At 46.4% G+C, this 18,797-nt stretch overlaps 1 protein-coding gene across 1 annotated transcript in view; it reads left to right on the top strand.

Annotated features, from left to right (window-relative positions):
- dctn4 (dynactin 4) overlaps positions 1-18,797 on the top strand; it is a 52,127-nt gene that overhangs the window by 15,555 nt on the left and 17,775 nt on the right. Inside the window, exons 3-8 of the mRNA XM_067995991.1 lie at positions 3,729-3,907; positions 7,093-7,136; positions 9,675-9,782; positions 15,311-15,384; positions 15,996-16,108; positions 18,036-18,145. Coding sequence (XP_067852092.1) covers positions 3,729-3,907; positions 7,093-7,136; positions 9,675-9,782; positions 15,311-15,384; positions 15,996-16,108; positions 18,036-18,145 — 628 coding nt within the window. The remainder of the gene's footprint in view (positions 1-3,728; positions 3,908-7,092; positions 7,137-9,674; positions 9,783-15,310; positions 15,385-15,995; positions 16,109-18,035; positions 18,146-18,797) is intronic.

Below are 18,797 nucleotides of genomic sequence, written 5' to 3'. Positions count from 1 at the left end.
TCTAACTCAGTACCCTGTTCCTGCTTTTTCCCCATATCCCTTGATCCCTTTAGCATTAAGAAATATATCTATCTCCTTCTTGAATATATTTAATGACTTGGCCTCCACTGCCTTCTGTGGTAGAGAATTCCACAGGTTCACCACCCTCTGAGTGAAGAAATTTCTCCTCATCTCGGTTCCAAATGGCATACCCCGTATCCTGACACTGACCCCTGGCTCTGGACTCCCCAGCCATCGGGAACATCCTCCCTGCAGCTACTCTGTCTAGTCCTGTTAGAATTTTATATGTTTCGATGAGATCACCTCTCATTTTTCTAAACTCTAGTGAATATAGGCCTAGTCGACCCAATCTCTCCTCATACGTCAGTCCTGCCATCCCAGGAATCAATCTGGTAAACCTTCGTTGCACTCCCTCCATGGCAAGGACATCCTTCCTCAGATAAGGAGACCAAAATTGCACACAATACTCCAGATGTGGTCTCACCAAGGCCCTGTATAACTGCAGTAAGACATCCCTGCTCCTGTACTCAAATCCTCCGGCGATGAAGGCCAACATACCATTTGCCTTCCTAACTGCTTGCTGCACCTGAATGCTCGCTTTCAGCGACTGACGTACAAGGACACCCAGGTCTCGTTGCACCTCCCCTTTTCCCAATCTATCACCATTTAGATAATCTGCCTTTCTGTTTTTACAACCAAATTGGATAACCTCACATTTGTCCACGTTATACTGCATCTGCCATGTTCTTGCCCACTCACCCAACTTGTCTAAATCACATTGGAGTCTCTTTGCATCCTCCTCACAGCTCACATTCCACCCCAGCTTTGTGTCGTCTGCAAACTTGGAAATGTTACATTTAGTTCCCTCATCCAAATCATTGATATATATTGTGAATAGCTGGGGCCCAAGCACTGACCCCTGCAGTACCCCACTAGTCACTGCCTGCCACCCGGAAAAGGACCCGTTTATTCCTACTCCCTGTTTCCTGTCTGTCAACCAATTCTCAATCCATGCCAGTATATTCCCCCCAATCCCATGTACTTTAATTTTGCACAATAACCTCTTGCGTGGGACCTTATCAAAAGCCTTCTGAAAATCCAAATACACCACATCCACAGGTTCTCCCCTATCTATTCTACTTGTTACATCTTCAAAAAACTCCAGTAGATTTTTAAGCATGATTTCCCTTTCATAAACCCATGCTGACTTTGTCCAATCCCGTTAATGCCCTCCAAGTGTTCTGTTATCACATCCTTTATAATAGACTCTCGGATTTTCCCCACTACTGATGTTAGGCTAACTGGTCTGTAATTCCCTGTTTTTTTTCTCTCCCTCCTTTTTTAAATAGTGGGATTACATTTGCCACCCTTCAATCTGTAGGAACTGTTCGAGTCTATAGAATTTTGGAAGATGATCACCAATGCATCCACTATTTCCAGGGCCACTTCCTTTAGTACTCTGGGATGTTGATTATCAGGCCCTGGGGATTTGTCAGCCTTTAGCCCCATTAATTTCCCTTGCACTTTTTTACTGATACTGGTTTCCTTCAGTTCCTCCCTCTCACTGGACCCTTGGTTCCCTAACATTTCTGGGCGGTTATTTGTGTCCTCCTTTGTGAAGACAGAACCAAAGTATGTGTTTAATTGTTCTGCCATTACTTTGTTCCCCATTATAATTTCCCCCATTTCTGACTGTAAGCGACCTACATTTGTCTTCACTAATCTTTTTCTCTTGACATATTTATAGAAGCTTTTACAGTCAGTTTTTATGTTCCCTGCTAGTTTACTCTCATACTCTATTTTTCCCCTCTTAATCAATCTCTTTGTCCTCCTTTGCTGAATTCTGAACTGCTCCAAATCTTCAGGCTTGCTGCTTTTTCTGGCAATTTTGTATGTCTCCTCTTTGGATCTAATACTATCCCTAATTTCTTTTGTAAGCCACGGTTGAGCCACCTTTCCTGTTTTATTTTTGCGCCAGACAGGAATGAATAATTGTTGTAATTCCTGCACACGTTCTTTAAAAATTAGCCATTGCCTATCCACCACCATCCCTTTTAGTAAAGTTCCCCAATCTATCATAGCCAACTCGCACCTCATACTTTCGAAATTTCCTTTATTTAGATTCAGGACCCTAGTTTCGGATTCAGCCACTTCACTCTCCATCTTAATGAGAAATTCTATCATGTTCTGATCGCTCTTCCCTAAGGGACCTTGCACAACAAGATTGTTAATTAATCCTTTCTCATTGCACAATACCCAGTCTAGGATCGCCTGTTCTCTAGTTGGTTCCTCGACGTATTGGTCTAGAAAACCATCACATACACACTCCAGGAATTCCTTCCCCACAGTATTATTGCTAATTTGGTTTGACCAATCTACATGTAGATTAAAGTCACCCATGATTATAGTTGTACCCTTCTTGCATACGTCTCTAATTTCCTGTTTAATGCCCCCCCCTACATCTCCACTACTGTTTGGGGGCCTATAGACAACCCCCACCAACGTTTTCTGCCCCTTGGTGTTTCTTAGCTCCACCCATTCAAATTCCACATCGTGATTTTCTGAGCCAATATCCTTCCTCACTATTGCATTGATTTCCTCCTTTACTAACAACGCTACCCCACCTCCTTTCCCTTTTTGCCTGTCCTTCCTAAATATTGAATACCCCGGATGTTCAGTTCCCATCCTTGGTCACCCTGTAGCCATGTCTCCGTAATGGCAACTATATCATAACCGTTACTATCTATCCGCACTTGCGAGCTGAATCATGGAATGGTTACAGCACAGAAGGAGGCCATTCAGCCCATCAAGCCCATGCCGGCTCTTTGTAAGAGTAATCCAGTTAGTCCCATGGCCCCTGCAATTTTTTTCCCTTCAAGTATTTATGCAGTTCCTTTTTGAAAACCACGATTGAATCTGCTTCCACCACCCTTTCAGGCAGCACATTCCAGACCATAACTCGCTGTGTAAAAAAGTTTTTCCTCATGTCGCCTTTGGTTTTCTTGCCAATCACCTTAAATCTATGTCCTCTGGTTCTCGACCCTTCTGCCAATGGGAACAGTTTCTCTTTACTTTATCTAAACCCTCCATGATTTTGAACGCTTCTATCAAATCTGCCCATAACCTTCTCTGCTGTAAGGAGAACAATCCCAGCTTCTCCAGTCTCTCCACATAACTGAAGTCCCTCATCCCTGGAACCATTCTAGTAAATTCTGTGAATCTGCTTCCACCGCCCTTTCAGGCAGTACATTGCAGATCATCATAACTCGCTGCATCAAAAAAAATCTCCTCATCTCTCCTCTGGTTCTTTTGCTAATTACATTAAATCTGTGTCCTCTGGTTACTGAATCTCCTGCCAGTGGAAACAGCTTCTCTCTATCCACTCTATCAAAACCCCATATAATTTTGAACACCTCTATTAAACCTCCCCTTAACCTTCTCTGCTCTAAGGAGAACAAACCCAACTTCTCCAGCCTCTCCACGTAACTGTGAAAATAAGGGCAATTAGGGATGGGCAATAAATGCCGGCCTCGCCAGCGACTCCCACATCCCATGAACGAATTTTTAAAAAATGATGTCTTCCATTCTCGCATCCCTCCCACTCCATTTTAAACCGTGATAATTGTGACTGAGATGCAGATTTCCAGGAAATTATATCTAGATTGCCGTAAGATTGATGCGACGCCTGCTGTTTGGAGGTCATCTAATTGGTGTTTTGTGTCCTGCAGGTGCGCTAATTGTTTTGACTGCCCAAGCTGCATGCACACACTCTCCACAAGAGCAACGAACATCCCCGCGCCCCTTCCCGACGACCCAGCTAAGACCACCATGAAGAAGGCCTACTACCTGGCGTGCGGCTTCTGCCGCTGGACATCTCGGGATGTCGGCATGGCAGACAAATCCGTGGGTAAGTAGAGCCAAGTCAACTGGCCGAGTGGAGAGGCCATGGTATCCAAACAGGGAAAACATTGGGGAGAGTAGAAGAAAATACTGTCTGGACCCTACACTAACTGCCATTCCCCACTGGCGTTATTCTGGTCCGAGAACAAAATTGAACCGTAAATCGAATCTGGGATTCCCTCCCTCTCCACCCTTCTCCATTAGAAACTGTCTCAAAATTGATCACTCTGACCAAACATTCCTGCCCCCTCCCTGGCTGTGTTAACGTCCATTTTCCATATGGCTATCTGTGAAATGTTTTTATGTTCAATGTGCAATGTAAATGCAAATTGATCTCTGGATATCATTGCCATTACTTCACACATTTTTAACTGATCACTTTATACTTTTTTTTCAAACAAGTACTTAATTTCGCGTGTCCCTGTTTTACCAATCAACATAGGAACAGGAGTCGGCCATTCAGCCCCTCGAGCCTCTTCCGCCATTCAATTAGATGATGGTTGATCTGTATCTTAATTCCATCTACCTGTCATGGTTTCATAACCCTTAATACCCTTACCCAACAAAAATCTATCAATCTCAGTTTTGAAATTTTCAATTGACCCCCAGCCTCAACAGCTTTTTGGGGGAGAGAGTTCCAGATTTCCACTACCCTTTGTGTGAAGAAGTGCTTCCTGACGTCACCCCTGAACATCCTAGCTCTAATTTTAAGGTTAAGCCCCCTTGTTCTGGACTCCCCCATCAGAGGAAATAGTTTCTCTCTATCTACCCTATCAACTCCTTTAATCATCTTAAATACCTCAATTAGATCACCCCATAATCTTCTATACCCCCAAGGTGAAGGATTGTTTGCTGCTGTTACGAGTACTGGAAGGATTGGATTGTGGATTTCCTGCAGCCCTCTCTGTTACTGAATGCCATCTCCAGGATAAATGTAAGGAATCTTACAACACCAGGTTATAGTCCAACAGTTTTATTTGAAAATCACAAGCTTTCGGAGGCTTCCTCCTTCGTCAGGTGAGGAAGCCTCCGAAAGCTTGTGATTTTCAAATAAAACTGTTGGACTATAACCTGGTGTTATAAGATTCCTTACATTTGTCCACCCCAGTCCATCACCGGCATCTCTAGGATAGTCAGGCATTGTCACTTCAGCAAGGCTCAGGGCTTCAGTCAGGCAAACTCAGCAGACTTCTCCCAGCTGCAGTCAGTACACCTGAGCGATCAACAGCCCTGGATTTATCATGCCTGAGCCTGGTGATGCCCAGCATCGGCATTCTGCTCAGTCCCGCTTGCTGCTCGACACCCAGTTCCCGCCCTTCTACCTTAGTAACTTTGCTTGCTTGCCCCCGTACCGCACCCATTCTGCACCCGGGCTCACCAATGACCTGCTCACCGATGCTCAGTTTGGGTTTCGCCAGGACCACTCGGCTCCAGACCTCATTACAGCCTTGGTCCAAACATGGACAAAAGAGCTGAATTCCAGAGGTGAGGTGAGAGTGACTGCCCTTGATATCAAGGCAGCATTTGACCGAGTGTGGCACCAAGGAGCCCTAGTAAAATTGAAGTCAATGGGAATCGGGGGGAAAACTCTCCAGTGGCTGGAGTCATACCTAGCACAAAGGAAGATGGTAGTGGTTGTTGGAGGCCAATCATCTCAGCCCCAGGGCATTGCTGCAGGAGTTCCTCAAGGCAGTGTCCTAGGCCCAACCATCTTCAGCTGCTTCATCAATGACCTTCCCTCCATCATAAGGTCAGAAATGGGGATGTTCGCTGATGATTGCACAGTGTTCAGTTCCATTCGCAACCCCTCAGATAATGAAGCAGTCCGAGCCCGCATGCAGCAAGACCTGGACAACATCCAGGCTTGGGCTCATAAGTGGCAAGTAACATTCGCGCCAGATAAGTGCCAGGCAATGACCATCTCCAACAAGAGAGAGTCTAACCACCCCCCCTTGACATACAATGGCATTACCATCACCGAATCCCCCACCATCAACATCCTGGTGGTCACCATTGACCAGAAACTTAACTGGACCAGCCATATAAATACCGTGGCTACGAGAGCAGGTCAGAGGCTGGGTATTCTGCGGCGAGTGACTCACCTCCTGACTCCCCAAAGCCTTTCCACCATCCACAAGGCACAAGTCAGGAGTGTGATGGCATACTCTCCACTTGCTTGGATGAGTGCAGCTCCAACAACACTCAAGAAGCTCGACACCATCCAAGATAAAGCAGCCTGCTTGATTGGCACCCCATTCACTCCATTCACCACCGGCGCACTGTGGCTGCAGTGTGCACCATCCACAGGATGCACTGCAGCAACTCGCCAAGGCTTCTTCGACAGCACCTCCCAAACCCGCAACTTCTACCACCCAGAAGGACAAGAGCAGCAGGTACATGGGAACAACACCACCTGCACGTTCCCCTCCAAGTCACACACCAACCCGACTTGGAAATATATTGCCGTTCCTTCATCGTCGCTGGGTCAAAATCCTGGAACTCCCTACCTAACAGCACTGTGGGAGAACCTTCACCACACGGACTGCAGCGGTTCAAGAAGGCGGCTCACCACCACCTTCTCAAGGGCAATTAGGGATGGGCAATAAATGCCAGCCTCGCCAGCGACGCCCACATCCCATGAACGAATTTAAAAAAAACTCCTTCCTCTGAGTCAGGAGGTCATGGGTTCAAGTCCCACTCCAGAGACTTGAGCACAAAATCCAGGCTGCCAGTGCAGTACTGAGTTAGTGCTGCAATTTTGGAGGTGCCGTCTTTTGGATGTGACGTCTGCCCTCTCGGGTGGACGTAAAAAGATCCCATGGCCACTATTTCGAAGGAGAGCAGGAGAGTTCTCCCCAGTGTCCTGGGCCAATATTTATCCCTCAAACAACATCGCAAAATAGATTATCTGGTCGTTATCACATTGCTGTTTGTGGGACCTTGCTGTGTGCAAATTGGCTGCTGCGTTTCTCTACATTACACCAGTGACTACACTTCATTGGCAGTAAAGCGCTTTGGGACGTCCTGAGGTTGTGAAAGGTGCTACAGAAATGCGACTTCTTTCTACCTGAGGCTCAACTTGAAAAATGCTGCCCTGGTCAGCCTCTCCTCCTCCACCCTTTCTGTCCATTTCTATATTTGTATATTTGTAAAGTCTTGTGATGTGTACTAATGGCGTTCCTTCTCTTTCAGCCAGCGGAGGTTGGCAAGAACCAGAGAACCTTCATACCCAGCGGGTGAGTTTAGTGGCCCAAACACGCAGCAACAAATGAAAAATCAGGTGGCTGTAGTGTTGTATTCGGCTTCCTTGCTGGGGTACAGTCTCATGGTTATTGGCTGCACCCATATGCATGAGCCTAGACAGTAAGTGTTGCAGGCTGTTCAGAGATTTGGTTGGGGGGAGCCCGATTCTGTCCTTGCCCTTTCGAACAGGAATCGCCGGATAGTTAATTTTACTTCCCCCTCTCCCTGTCCCAGGAAAACTCGGAGGTGAATTGTAGCATCCCTTCTACAGCGAAGGTTATCTGACAGTGCACAGCCTGAGGATTGACCCTGGGACCTGCGTTCTTCAGGTCCACAGTAGTTGCTGCCCAGTCTGACTGAACCACTTGGAGAGCTAGTGTCGGTTTAATTTTATCATTCAGTCTCCTGATGTACTCAGTGTGTCTTGTATAGCGGACCATGCTGACTGCATGTATTGAATGCTGTTTGCCAGTTCCAGCTTCTTTGCACATCAAACGTATTGGGGATCGGGACTCTTTTAAAAAAAAAAAAAATAAGCCCAAGGCAGATATGTTTTTTTTTAATTCATTCTCTGAATGTGGGTGTCGCTGGCAAGGCCAGCATTTATTGCCCATCCCTAATTGCCCAACGAAGGTGGTGGTGGTGGTGGGCCTATTGAACCACTGATAGCTGAGTGACTTGCTGGGCCCACATCAGAGCGCAGTTAAAAGTCAACCATGTTCGAATCATAAAATGGTTACGGCATAGAAGGAGGCCATTCGGCCCATCGAGCCTGCGCCGGCTCGCTGCAAGAGCAATCCAGCTAGTCCCGCTACCCCGCTCTTTCCCCGTAGCCCTGCGAATTCTTCTCCTTCAGGTACCTGTCTAATTCCTTTTTGAAAGCAACAATTGACCCTGCTTCCACCACCCTTTCAGGCAGTGCATTCGAGATCATAACCACTAATTTTCTAATGCTAATATTTTGGCGCAAAACACATTAGTGTTACTTCAGTGAAAGTGGATCAGTTTGAAATGCAAAACCACATCCATTGCTGCCATGATGTAAATTTGACACAATTTACATCAGTAACCCAATTTAAGAAATCAGCCTGTTGCTTGCCTGAGCCCAAGGATTAAGCTTGAGGAACCTTCTGGTCTGTATCACCCAGTACCATGCCACACAGTACATTTACCCACTGTTATTTGAGATTAGAAAACATTTCTACACACAAAGGGTGGTAGAAGTTTGGAAAACTCTTCCGCAAACGGCAATTGATACTAGCTCAATTGCTAAATTTAAATGTGAGATAGATAGCTTTTTGGCAACCAAAGGTATTAAGGGATATGGGCCAAAGGCAGGTATATGGAGTTAGATCACAGATCAGCCATGATCTTATCAAATGGCGGAGCAAGCACGAGGGGCTGAATGGCCTACTCCTGTTCCTATGTTATTAGAGAAGTCAATTGCACCAGTTGTTAATGTAACCATGTTTGCACTGCAATTAAAATGACTACAGTTAAGAATGCAGTTGCAGCCCCCAACATTCACAAATTTACCTCCGAGGAAAAACATTCAGATTTACAGTTACAATCCCAATTCTTCAAATTGATTTTTCCAGATTTTATGATTATGATGAAAGGTATTTACCATGCCCTGATAGAAAACTACTGAAATAACCCACAGGACCAGGGTCTCATATAGGCCCAGACCGGGTAAGGACGGCGGGTTTCCTTCCCTAAGGGCATTAGTGAATCAGTTGGGTTTCGTGACAGTCTGACAGCTAAATGGCCTCTTTTACTGATATACACTTTTATTTCCAGATTTGTCAAACTGCCATGGTGGGATTTGAACTCGGGTTCTCTAGTTTATTAGTCTAGGCCTCTGGATTACTAGTCGAGTAACATAACCACTACGCTACCGCACCCAATGTGTATTTATACCTGAAGCAAGAATTATCGAAGTATTTAGTTGCAAAATTCTCAGTGCTTTGCAATGAAGAGCAGACTGGGCAATGTTTACATTGGGGCAGCATTAGTTATACAGCAATGAGCTGTCTGAAAAGTCTTAATTTGTTTCAAAGTTGCCAGTTCTGACTAGGAAATTGAGTTGGACTCACCTAAGAAATAGGAGCAGGAGTAGGCCATGCAGCCCCTCGAGCCTGCTTTGCCATTTAATAAGATCATGGCTGATCATTTACCCCAACTCCACTTTCCCGTCTGATCCCATATCCCTTGATTTCTTCAGTGTCCAAAAACCTGTCGATTTCAGCTTTGAATATACTCAATGACTGAGTATCCACAGCCCTCTGGGCTAGAGAATTCCAAAGGTTCACAACCCTCTGAAGAAATTTTTCTTCATCTCTGTTCTAAATGGCCGACCACTTATCCTGAACCCCTAGTTCTAGACACTCTAGCTAGGAGAAACAACCTCTCAGCATCTACCCTATAAAGCCCTCTCAGAATCTTAGACAGGGAGTTAAAATGCCTGAGACATTGTACCTGTAAATGAAAGTTTCTAAGCTGTTTTTTTTTCCCACCTCTCTCCTCAACAGATCAATAAGTTGTTGGAGTATTATCACCAACTGGCTCAGAGAGAGAAGGTCGAACGGGATCGGAAGAAGCTGGTTAGACGCAGAAACTACATGCCGCTTGCCTTTTCTGTAAGCTACCTGCTGTACAATCCTACATGTTTGCTGAAATAGGGGAGGAGATAGGAAGGGCAACATTGGCACCTATGACCTTTGGCCTTGACACCATTAACCTCCCTGCCTACATCAGAAGGTGCGGGGACTTGCCATATCGCTCGACTCTTGACCTGAACTTCATTCCCTCGGCTGCTCTGTTACCTCTCTGCCGCCTCCCCCTCATCCCACAAATCCCAGTGCATGCCTCATCGCGTCGAGGCTTGGCTCCTCAAAACGCTCTAGTTGATCTCCACCTTCCACAAATTATAACTCATTCAAAAAAAACTGGTCTGCTTCCTCACCCACACTACTTTCACCCTGTGCTTTACTCGCTGCCTGTGCCCCAGCGAGTTATCTTCAGGATCCTCATTCTCGCTTACAAATCCTTCACTCCAAGGGTAGTAGAAATCTGGAACTTCATAAGAACATAAGAAATAGAAGCAGGAGTAGGCCATACGGCCCCTCGAGCCTGCTCCGCCATTTAATAAGATCATGGCTGATCTTCGACCTCAACTCCACTTTCCCGCCCTATCCCAATACCCCTTGATTCCCTCAGTGTCCAAATATCCAGTCTTGAATGTACTCAACGACTCAGCATCCACAGCCCTCTGAGGTAGAGAATTTCAAAGTTTCACAACCCTGTGAGTGAAGAAATTTTTCCTCATCTCTGTCCTAAATGGCCGACCCCTTATCTTGAGAGACTATTGGTAGTAGAAATCTGGAACACTCTTCCCCTGCCAAAAGGCTGTGGATGTTGGGGGTCAATTGAAATTTTCAACACTAAGATTGATAGATTTTTGTTAGGCAGGGGTATCAAGGCATATGGGTCAAAGATGGGTAAATGGGGTTGAGGTACAGATCAGACATGATCTAACTGAATGGCAGAACAAGCTCGAGGGGCTAACTGGCCTACTCCTGTTCCTTGGCCTTGTCTGACCCTATCCTCGCAATTTTCTGGCTATATTTGTTCGCACGCATCTGCCCTCGGGAGTTGCTCTTTGTTTCCTGCTCCCACTGCTCCCCCTTTGGGCATTCCTTCATCCTTGACAACCTCTGATTCTCCATCTACCCTGCTACCTCACTCCCTGCTTTCAGAGACTTATCGACAACCTCCCGTCCAAGAACCATAGAAAAGATACAGCACAGAAGGGGGCCGTTCGGCCCGTTGTGTCCGCGCCGGCTCGAAGAGCAACCAGGTGCCCATTCTAATCCCACCTTCCAGCACCCAGTCCGTAGCCCTGCAGCTTACAGCACTTTAGGTGCAGGTGCAGGTCCAGGTACTTTTTAAAGGAGTTGAGGGTCCCTGCCTCTACCACCAATTCGGGCAGCGAATTCCATACACCCACCACCCTCTGGGTAAAAAAGTTTTTCCTCATGTCCCCTCTAATCCTTCCGCCAATCAGCTTAAATCTATGTCCTCTAGTTCTTGAACTCTCCGCTAGGGGAAACAGGTACTTCCTGTCTACTCTATCTGGGCCCCTCATAATTTTGTACACCTCAATCAAGTCTCCCCTCAGCCTCCTCTGCTCCAAGGAAAACAACCCCAGCCTATCCAATCTCTCCTCGTAGCTGCAATTTTCAAGCCCTGGCAACATTCTTGTAAATCTTCTCTGCACTCTCTCCAGAGCAATTACGTCCTTCCTGTAATGTGGTGACCAGAACTGCGCACAATACTCCAGCTGTGGCCTTACCAGCGTTTTATACAGTTCCATCATTACATCCCTGCTTTTGTATTCTATACCTCAGCTAATAACGGGAGAGCATTCCGTATGCCTTCTTCACAACCTTATCTACCTGTACTGCCACCTTCAGGGACCTGTGCACATGCATTCCAAGGTCTCTCACTTCCGCTACCCCTCTCAATATATTCCTGTTTACTGCGTATTCCCTTTTACTGTTTGCTCTCCTTAAGTGCATTACCTCACACTTCTCCGGGTTGAACTCCATTTGCCACTTTTCTGTCCACTAAAGTTTAGCTGTATGCGACTTGATAAACTAGGGCTCTTCATATTTAAAAGGGACGTTTCAGGGGAGACCTTGTAGAGGTGTATAAGATGCTTAACAGGATGAGGAAAGTAAACCTGAAATGGTACTTTCATCTCCAAGGTAGGAAGGCACAGGGTCAGGCCCTTAGAGGGCAAATTTAAGACCAATTTCAGGAAGCGTTGCTTTAGCTAGATGATGAGCAACAGCTGGAGTGGGATGCCAGGATTGTTGACAGCAGGGCGCTGGACTCCTTTAAGAAACGGGTATGTGCTGTAATGGAAAGGTCGTAGGGTTGGTTTTCTGGAAGGTAGGGATCAAATGGGCCTATCTTGTGGTCCCACCCAGCCGATATCCTGCTTTCCTGGGGGTCCGGCTGCTCTGAAGCAGCACTCCGGCTCGTCTGAAAGTTTGACCTGACCCCCCCCCCCCCCCCCCCCCACCCCAGACTTTCAAACGAGCTGCTCAGGATGTCGGAGACTGGTACTCATCAGTGACGTCGATAGAGCGACCTTAGAGCAAGGTCCCTTAACAGAGAGATTTATATTTACAGTCAATCAATATTATCAGTGTACTTTTTTTCAATGTAAAATCATGGACTCTTCCCCCATCCTCTTTAATTTATAGATCCCCAAGACAGCCCGATCAAACTTGCTTGTTTAGGTAGTACATGTTAATTACACTGTCTTATTGCTGAACGATTGATTGTTTTTTTTTGTCTCCATACTGCTGCTACTCGGGGTGTGCAGACGCACACTATACACGTGGTGGTGAGTTGGTTACTACATTCAGTTACCCACAGTCACCGTATCATGCGTCGGTAATCCATATTGCCACTGTCCAGCTTTTTACTGGGGTCTAAGGTGGTTCAGGAGGCAGAGGTCCCTTCAGCTTAAACTTGGGGAAGGAAAGTCGAACCGATTTCAAGCTTCAGAAATTGGTCTTCTGCATAAAGCAGTAGTTCTGCGGAGGGGGTGGGATTTACAATTTCCGTCTTTAGAGGAGTATTAGCCTTTTATACATTGTCCTGATTTTGTTCATTTTTATTGGTTTGTTGCATTGAAATAGACTTTGGTAATCAACTTTATCAATCTGTAGAGTTTTTTTGTATATGTTTGTGTATATATAACATATGTAATCAGCATGTGAATGTGTGCATGTGTCTGTAATATGTGTGTATATAATGTGTGTGTGCAATCTGTCTGTTATGTGCATGTGTGTATATAATCAATGTGTGTATTTATAATCTACACATGGAGGCGGAGGGCATGGCCGAGGTACTAAATGAGTACTTAGCATCTGTCTTTACCAAGGAAGATGATGCTGCCAAAGTCTCAGTAAGGGAAGATGTAGTTGAGATACTGGATGGGCTAAAAATTGATAGAGGAGGTACTAGAAAGGCTAGCTATACTTAAAGTAGATAAGTCACCCGGTCTGGATGGGATGCATCCTAGGTTGCTGAGGGAAGTAAGGGTGGAAATTGCGGAGGTACTGGCCATAATCTTCCAAACATCTGTAGATACGGGGGTGGTGCCAGAAGACTGGAGAATTGTAAATGTTACACCCTTGTTCAAAAAAGGGTGAGAGGATAAACCCAGCAACTACAGGCCAGTCAGTTTAACCTCAGTGGTGGAGAAACTTTTAGAAACGATAATCCAGGACAGAATTAGCAGTCACTTGGACAAGTGTGGATTGATTAGGGAAAGCCAGCGCGGATTTGTTGAAGGCAAATCGTGTTTAACTAACTTGATAGAGTTTTTTGATAAGGTAATAGAGAGGGTAGATGAGGGCAATGGAGCACATGTGGTGTATATGGACTTTCAAAAGGTGTTTGATAAAGTGCCGCATAATAGACTTGTCATCAAGACTGAAGCCCATGGAATAAAAGGAGCAGTAGCAGCACGGATACAGAATTGGCTAAGTAACAGGAGGGAGGTGTACAGTGGTGTTCCCCAGGGGTCGGTACTAGGACCACTGCATTTCTTGATATATATTAATGACTTGGGCTTGGGTGTACATGGCACAATTTCCAAATTTGTAGATGACACAAAAATTGGAAGTGTAGTGAACAGTGAGGAGGATAGTGATAGACTTCAAGAGGATATAGACAGGCTAGTGAAATGGGCGGACACGTGGCAGATGAAATTTAACGCAGAAAAATGGGAAGTGATACATTTCGGTGGGAAGAACGAGGAGCGGCAATATGAACTAGAGGGCACAATTCCAAAAGGGGTACAGGAATAGAGATCTAGGAGTATATCGTTGAAGGTGGCAGGGCAGATTAAGAAAGCGGTTAAAAAAGCATCTGGGATCCAGGGCTTTATAAATAGAGGCATAGAGTCCAAAAGCAAGGAAGTCATGATGAACATTTATAAAACACTGGTTCGATCACAAATGGAGTATTGTGTCCAGTTCTGGGCACCGCACTTTAGGAAAGATGTGAAGGTCTTAGAGAGGGTGCAGAAAAGATTTACTAGAATGATTCCAGGGATGAGGGACTTCAGTTACGTGGAGAGACTGGAGAAGCTGGGGTTGTTCTCCTTGGAACAGAGATGGTTGCGAGGAGATTTGATAGAGGTATTCAAAATCATGAAGGGTCTAGACAGAGTAGGTAGAGAGAAATTGTTCTTATTGGCGGAAGGGTCAAGAACCAGACGTCATAGATTTAAGGTGATTGGCAAAAGAACCAAAGGTGACATGAGGGAAAACATTTTTATGCAGGGAGTGGTTCGGATCTGGAATGCACTCCCTGAGGGGGTGGTGGAGGCAGATTCAATCGTGGCCTTCAAAAGGGAACTGGATAAGTACTTGAAAGAAAAAAATTTGCTGGTGTACAGGGATAGGGCGGGGGAGAGATTCTAGCTGGATTGCTCTAGCATAGAGCCGGCACGGACTCGATGGGCCGAATGGCCTCCTTCCATGCTGTAGCCTTTCTATGATTCTATGATAATCAATGTGTAAATGAATACATGCATCCATGTGTACATATCAATATGTCTCTGTGACTAGATCAGAACTCGCTTAGTGTATTGGTAATCAATAAGCTACAGAAAAATCACGCTGATGCTAATTTACTTGCTGTGCAGTAAAGTATAATGAGTGCAAGAAATTGCTGCTATGGGCTCACTTGAACTGTGAAAGATTCCCACTGATATAATTTTAGATTTTGTCCGTACAAACTTAAATTGTGCGTCTAGAGCACGCTTGAGACAGTAGCTTTGATGTTGTCCAAAATGCCCCTTGTGCCCCTAGTGTTGAAATAGCTCAAAACGCTCTTGGGGCATAAATCAGGCTTGGAAGGGTAGAATCTGTCATTGTACTGCCTTTTGTTTCTCTCTGTTTGAGCGGACGTACTATGAACATTTCATACACCTTTTCGTTACGCTTTGCTCAATGACACTGTATATCAAACCTTATTAATCAGGTTGGTCATTAACCATTCTACAGTTCCATGTTATAACCTTACAAGCAGTGTTTGCACGGTGTGATGCCCGGTGTGATTTCGATGCATTTTATTTCAGGACAAGTACGGCCTGGGCACAAGACTGCAGCGGCAGCGATCTGGAGCCCCTATCATTACGCTTTCTGGGTCCACGTAAGTATATTCCTGCGCGCGGTGTAACTGCTGAGAGGGTGCCGCTCTGCGCGTTGCAGCTGACTGGGTTCTCGCTGCAGGAGTGGCTGACCCTTCGGGTCGAGTGGCGAGGTGCACTTAGATGAGGTATTTGTTTTTGTAGAGCAAGTTAGGTCCCAGGTTTGACCCCTGGCCTCTGCTGACTTGGTTCATCCCAGCGAAGAAACCAGCAGGAGGCTACAGTTGGCCCCCATGCCCCTCGGCAAGGAGCCTGGGGGGACAGGAGAACATCTGTGTTACCTGCTTCTGATCGCTGGCCAGTGACTCCTGCTGTCCAGTGCATGTGTATGGTGATCAAGTGAGAAAATATCAGGCCTGGCTGTGGTGCCCCCGTGGTCTAGTATCTTGCTGACCCTCATTGGCTTACACTTGAGGAATGACCACTCGGGGCAAGTAGTAAAGAGCTTCCATGCGAATGACGACTATAGATCTTTACAGTCAGAGACCGTTCAGCCCATCGTGTCTGTGCTGGCCCTTTGGTAAGCACAGAGCCTTCAGCATACCAGTGAATAAAATTTGGCCACCATAACTAACTCGATTTCTTCCTCGTGTTATCATCCTGTCGTGTCTAGGCTGAAAGAAGCAGAGGACCACAAGGAGATAAAGATCGAGCCTGCCCAGCCATTGGAGGAAGTGGAACCACTGCCAGAAGATTATTACACCAGAGCCATCAACTTGCCAGAGGGTAATGGCTGAGCCAAGTTCAGACAGATGCACTACGTACTGAATGTGGAATTTAATAATAATCTGGCTGAATGTTTAATTCACTTTGCAAAAACGTTATTAATCTTTTTGTTCGAGTATTGTGGAAGGCACAGACACCCTCCTTGCCAAAGAGTGTTTGTGGTACAAAAATATGTCCAAAATCTAATGATGCTTCCCACTCGATACTAATCTGTGTACATTGAGTCCCCCAGATGTCTTATGTAAGTGCATTGCCAGATGTGGTACTGAGCCAATCAGACTAGAATGGTCCAGGTTTGGTCCCATCCCCTGTGTGTGCTGAGTTGGCTGATCCACCCCTGCAGTGGGTGGAAGCTTTGCAGTTCTTAGTGTCCTGGGGCTAGGGAAATGGAGGGGAGGGGGGGGGGAAGGAAGGAGAAATCAGTTAGCATTTCCTGCCCACGATTGCTGCTAGAAGGTGCACATGTTTTGGGCTAGAAGAGGTTTGAGCTGATTTTAAATACCTCCCCCGACAAAGGCACGCTGACTGGAATGGCCACCTGGGTGAAGTGTTGGTGGGCAGCCAAACACTGGCAAGAGTCGGCACCTCGAGGAGAGAAAGAACTCGTCATTATATATCGTGTTCCAGGACAGCCCCGAGTCCTCACCGAACGGTGATTGCTTTGAACCACAGTCACGTGTTTTCTTGGTGATTGCAGCAGCCAGCGTGTGGACGGCAAAGGTCCCACAATCAGCAGCGAGGCGAATGACCAGTTAGTTGTTGTTTATTTTCAGTGCTGTTGGTTGAGGGAGAATTCCGCCTTTCGATGAATCCCATGGGATCTTTAACCTCCACCGGATTAGGCAAACAATAGAGGGTGAGGGGGGTGGGGAGGGCCTCGGTTTAATGTTTTATCCAAAGCCGAGCGACCGTGCGGCACTCTGGCACAGAACTGCACTGCAGGATCAGCCTGGCTTCTGTGCTCAAGTCTTTGGAGTTGGGCTTGAACCCACAACCCTCTGACTCAGTCCAGAGTGCAGCCCACTGAGACGAGATGGGAGGGAAACTATATATTTTTTTTAAATTAGTTTGCTTGTTATATTTGGTGTAGCAGTTGGCTGGAGTAGACTGAGGTGTGGTTGGCTGCTGAAGCGTGGGTGGAGCTATAGTTAGTTGTCTTTTTTCTGATGATTAATGCCCACTTGAGCTGTGCCCACTTAGCACCGAAGGCATAATGGAAGGGTTTGGTGATGCTTTACTGTGAAAGAGCCTTAGGTCAGAGAGCTTCAGGCAACTTGTCTGGCCCTTTTTCATCTCGCCAATCTTCTCCTTCGTTTCCTCAAAACGTTGACCCCTCGCTGAGGGGCGGTTTCATGGGCAGCAGTTGCCTTTTCACCGCCTGCTATCCTGTGAGGGCCTGGATTGGACAGTGATGGAAGCGAGGTATTCGACCGCAGGGGGCATCGCCTTTTAGCCCGATGCTGTCCTCTCCCGAGGTGGACGCACCGCCGAATCTGATCCTGCTCTCGCCCAGTGTGCGGCGCACTTGCCCTTTTCCAGCGAGGGTAGTGATCGAGAGCGGAGGACTGGTTGATTCCCCAGCCCCAGTCCAGCATGGCCGGCCGAGCCCAGTCGCAGCACCCTTCCCGCTAGTCCCAACTGAGATCAGGCAACTCGGCCCAACCTGGCAATCAAACATGGTGAATTCCATGTGGCTCAGTACTGGCACTTCTCTACCAGCTGGGCTGTCGGGGCAGTTTAGCAGACGCTACTTGAATTCTTTGAGTTAAAAAGGCCAAAGGAGAGTTCTCTGCAGCCTGATCTCAGATGGATGGATGAATGGGCTCAGATCAAGTGCCTATTAAGTGATGATTAAATGAAGGGGGATGGTGTTCGTTCGTTCGTTTTTCCTGTTGAATAATCCGTGCCTTTGTTTTAATCCCCGCAGTGACCACCCTTCACCAACGATTGTTGCAGCCTGACTTTCAGCCAATCAGTGCTTCCCAGTTGTACCCAAAGCACAAGCACCTCCTGATAAAACGTTCGCTGCGTTGTCGGGTAGGTCTTGGGGGGGGGACTGGGCGGTTTTACCTGTTTGCGGGGTGGTGGGGGGAGGAGGTGAGGCGGGGTGCGTGAGTATTTTGAAGACCCAGTGTTAGGATCAAACACTCCCAAGGACTGGTGTTTAATGCTGGAATAAAAACAGAGACTGCTGAAAACACTCAGCAGGTCAGGCAGCATCTTTGCAGAGAGAGAAACAGAGTTAATGTTTCAGGTCAGTGACTTTTGGTCAGAACTATTAGAGATGAACAACTTTTAAGCAAATACAGAGCTAGAGAAAAGTGAGGCAGGAAAAGAACAAAAGATAGGGTTAGATGAAGAGGGGAGGGAGGAGGCTCATGTGGAGCATAAACGCCGGCATAGACCAGTAGGGCTGAATGGCCTGTTTCTATGCTGTAAATTCTGTGTAAAGGAGGAGGCCTGTGATAGGGTGGAGGCCAGGAGTGATTAAATGACAAAAGGGATGATGGTGGAAGGCAAAAGCGGATGATAATGGGACAAGTAAAGAAACAAAAGATGGATCTAGAGGAGGTGTGAATAGTTACAGCTGTTGGAGAAGAGCAGAACTTCTGGAACAGAAGTGGCAGTGAATGTTGGCGAGAAGAGCTACAGAATGCTTTAGGCAGCAAAATCATAGAAAGGTTACAGC

The sequence above is a fragment of the Heptranchias perlo genome, chromosome 14 (assembly GCF_035084215.1).
Source record: "Heptranchias perlo isolate sHepPer1 chromosome 14, sHepPer1.hap1, whole genome shotgun sequence".
Taxonomy (NCBI): domain Eukaryota; kingdom Metazoa; phylum Chordata; class Chondrichthyes; order Hexanchiformes; family Hexanchidae; genus Heptranchias; species Heptranchias perlo.
This window is presented reverse-complemented; position numbering and strand designations above follow the sequence as displayed.